Source organism: Bactrocera latifrons, unplaced genomic scaffold (assembly GCF_001853355.1).
Source record: "Bactrocera latifrons isolate USDA-ARS-PBARC rearing strain unplaced genomic scaffold, ASM185335v1 scaffold_43, whole genome shotgun sequence".
Lineage (NCBI taxonomy): Eukaryota > Metazoa > Arthropoda > Insecta > Diptera > Tephritidae > Bactrocera > Bactrocera latifrons.
Window position 1 is genome coordinate 507,146 of NW_017537079.1, and position 2,078 is coordinate 509,223.

At 34.5% G+C, this 2,078-nt stretch overlaps 1 protein-coding gene across 1 annotated transcript in view; it reads left to right on the forward strand.

Moving 5' to 3' along the window:
• The window catches only part of LOC108972810 (suppressor of hairless protein), a 6,204-nt gene extending 4,143 nt beyond the window's left edge, over positions 1 to 2,061 (forward strand). The window contains exons 3-5 of the mRNA XM_018939636.1: positions 80 to 414; positions 630 to 837; positions 1,534 to 2,061. Coding sequence (XP_018795181.1) covers positions 80 to 414; positions 630 to 837; positions 1,534 to 1,887 — 897 coding nt within the window. The 3' untranslated portion in view covers positions 1,888 to 2,061. The remainder of the gene's footprint in view (positions 1 to 79; positions 415 to 629; positions 838 to 1,533) is intronic.
• The last annotated feature ends 17 nt before the right edge of the window (positions 2,062 to 2,078 follow it).

A 2,078-nucleotide genomic window follows, 5' to 3' on the forward strand; every position in this document is an offset into this window, starting at 1 on the left:
TTTTTTTTTTTTACTTTTCTTCTATTTTTTATTTTTTAATATCTAATAATTCCTTGCTTTTTTTCCTCCTTCCTGTTAGGTACGCGATGGCTACATACATTATGGTGCGACGGTGAAACTAGTGTGTTCGGTGACGGGTATGGCGCTGCCACGCCTCATCATACGTAAAGTGGATAAGCAAATGGCATTGCTGGAGGCTGACGATCCGGTGTCGCAATTGCATAAATGCGCTTTCTACATGAAGGATACAGATCATATGTATCTCTGTCTGTCACAGGAGAAAATCATACAATTCCAAGCGACACCATGTCCGAAAGAACCAAATAAAGAAATGATCAACGACGGCGCCTGTTGGACGATCATCTCGACAGACAAAGCTGAATATCAGTTTTACGAAGGAATGGGTCCTGTGGGGTGAGTTTGATGCAAATGTTTATAAAGCGAGACAGTAAATAATATATGGTTAATTAATGGGAATTTTGGTTATGTGGTGTACCTATCTGTACCAGAAAGTTTTCTCAAAGTGAACATAATTAATAAAAGTTTAATTTTAACCTTTTCTAGTTCAAAATGTTTTATATACATATATATTTTTAATGGATAAATTTCCTCTTTCAATCCTTCCGTAGTTCCCCCGTCACACCGGTGCCAATTGTAAATTCGCTCAACTTGAATGGCGGCGGCGATGTAGCAATGCTGGAACTGAGCGGCGACAACTTTACGCCGCACTTGCAAGTCTGGTTCGGTGATGTGGAGGCGGAAACAATGTACCGCTGCACGGAAACACTGCTGTGTGTGGTGCCGGAGATCTCACAATTCCGTGGTGAATGGTTATGGGTGAGTGGAAAAGTTTTATTTAAAATATATCTTATTATAAATAGTAATAATATAAATATTAAAAGAATTATTGAGTATTAAATTTTTATTGTTGTAATTTTGGTGGGTGTTTTTTATTTCCAAAATATACATATACATATATGTATGTATGCCAAAATATTAATATAAACATTTTTTACTAATCCTCAGAAAACAATTATTTAATTAATGAAAATTTAATTTTTATGGGCATGTTAATTTAATTTTTTTTTTATTTAATAATATGTGTTTTTGTCTTTCGGTTACCTTTTTTTTCCTTTTAATATTTTGATTGGTGTACTAATGAATATTTGTCTATAAAAATAAATAATTAAATGTTAAAAATCAAATTATCTTAATTAATTTACTCCAAATTGTTAAAGATTGTTCAAACTATGAAGTTTTTAAATTTTAATTTTTTCAAGTAGTTTTTTGTATGTAATTTAAAATTTTTTTTTTTGAGATTTTTAATTTTAAATTTTTTTTCAAACTTTAATTTTTTTTAGAAATTTATTTTTTGTTTTTTAATTTTTCTTATAAACTTTTGAATTTTTTAACCTTAAATTTTTGTTATCTGATTTATTTCCCATTTTTTGTTCTAATGAATTAATATATTTTTTTCAACTTCTATATTTTCAATACTCAAATTTGTATTCCGCTCCCCCCTCTACCCCACAGGTACGCCAACCCACACAAGTGCCCATCTCGCTGGTGCGCAACGACGGCATCATTTATGCGACCGGTCTAACATTCACCTACACGCCGGAGCCTGGTCCACGACCGCATTGCACACAGGCCGAGGATGTTATGCGTACGCGCAGTGCTACAGCAACAACAAATAACAATAACGGCAACAACAACAACAATCTAAGTGGCATGAGCAACAATAACAACAACAATGTTGCGCACTCGCCCGGCGATGGTGGCGCCGCGAACAATGCAACGGTAAATGCCAGTCATCAAATGCACCAAACATTGCCGTCCATGAACGAGGTGCAGTGGAATACGCACGGCGGTGGCGCATTGTCCTGAGTGCGGGCGCCGCATATGCTGTTGGCATATTACGGTGTGGCTCTAGTGATGGAGCAGACATTTCTTATGCTTTAGAAGTTAGTGAATTGTTTGCGTGCATACTCTCGTATATTTTATATTTAAATTTTTTTACTTTATTTTGTATATTCTTTTTAATCTTGGTAAATTTTTTAAAATGTGTAGTTGTTTTT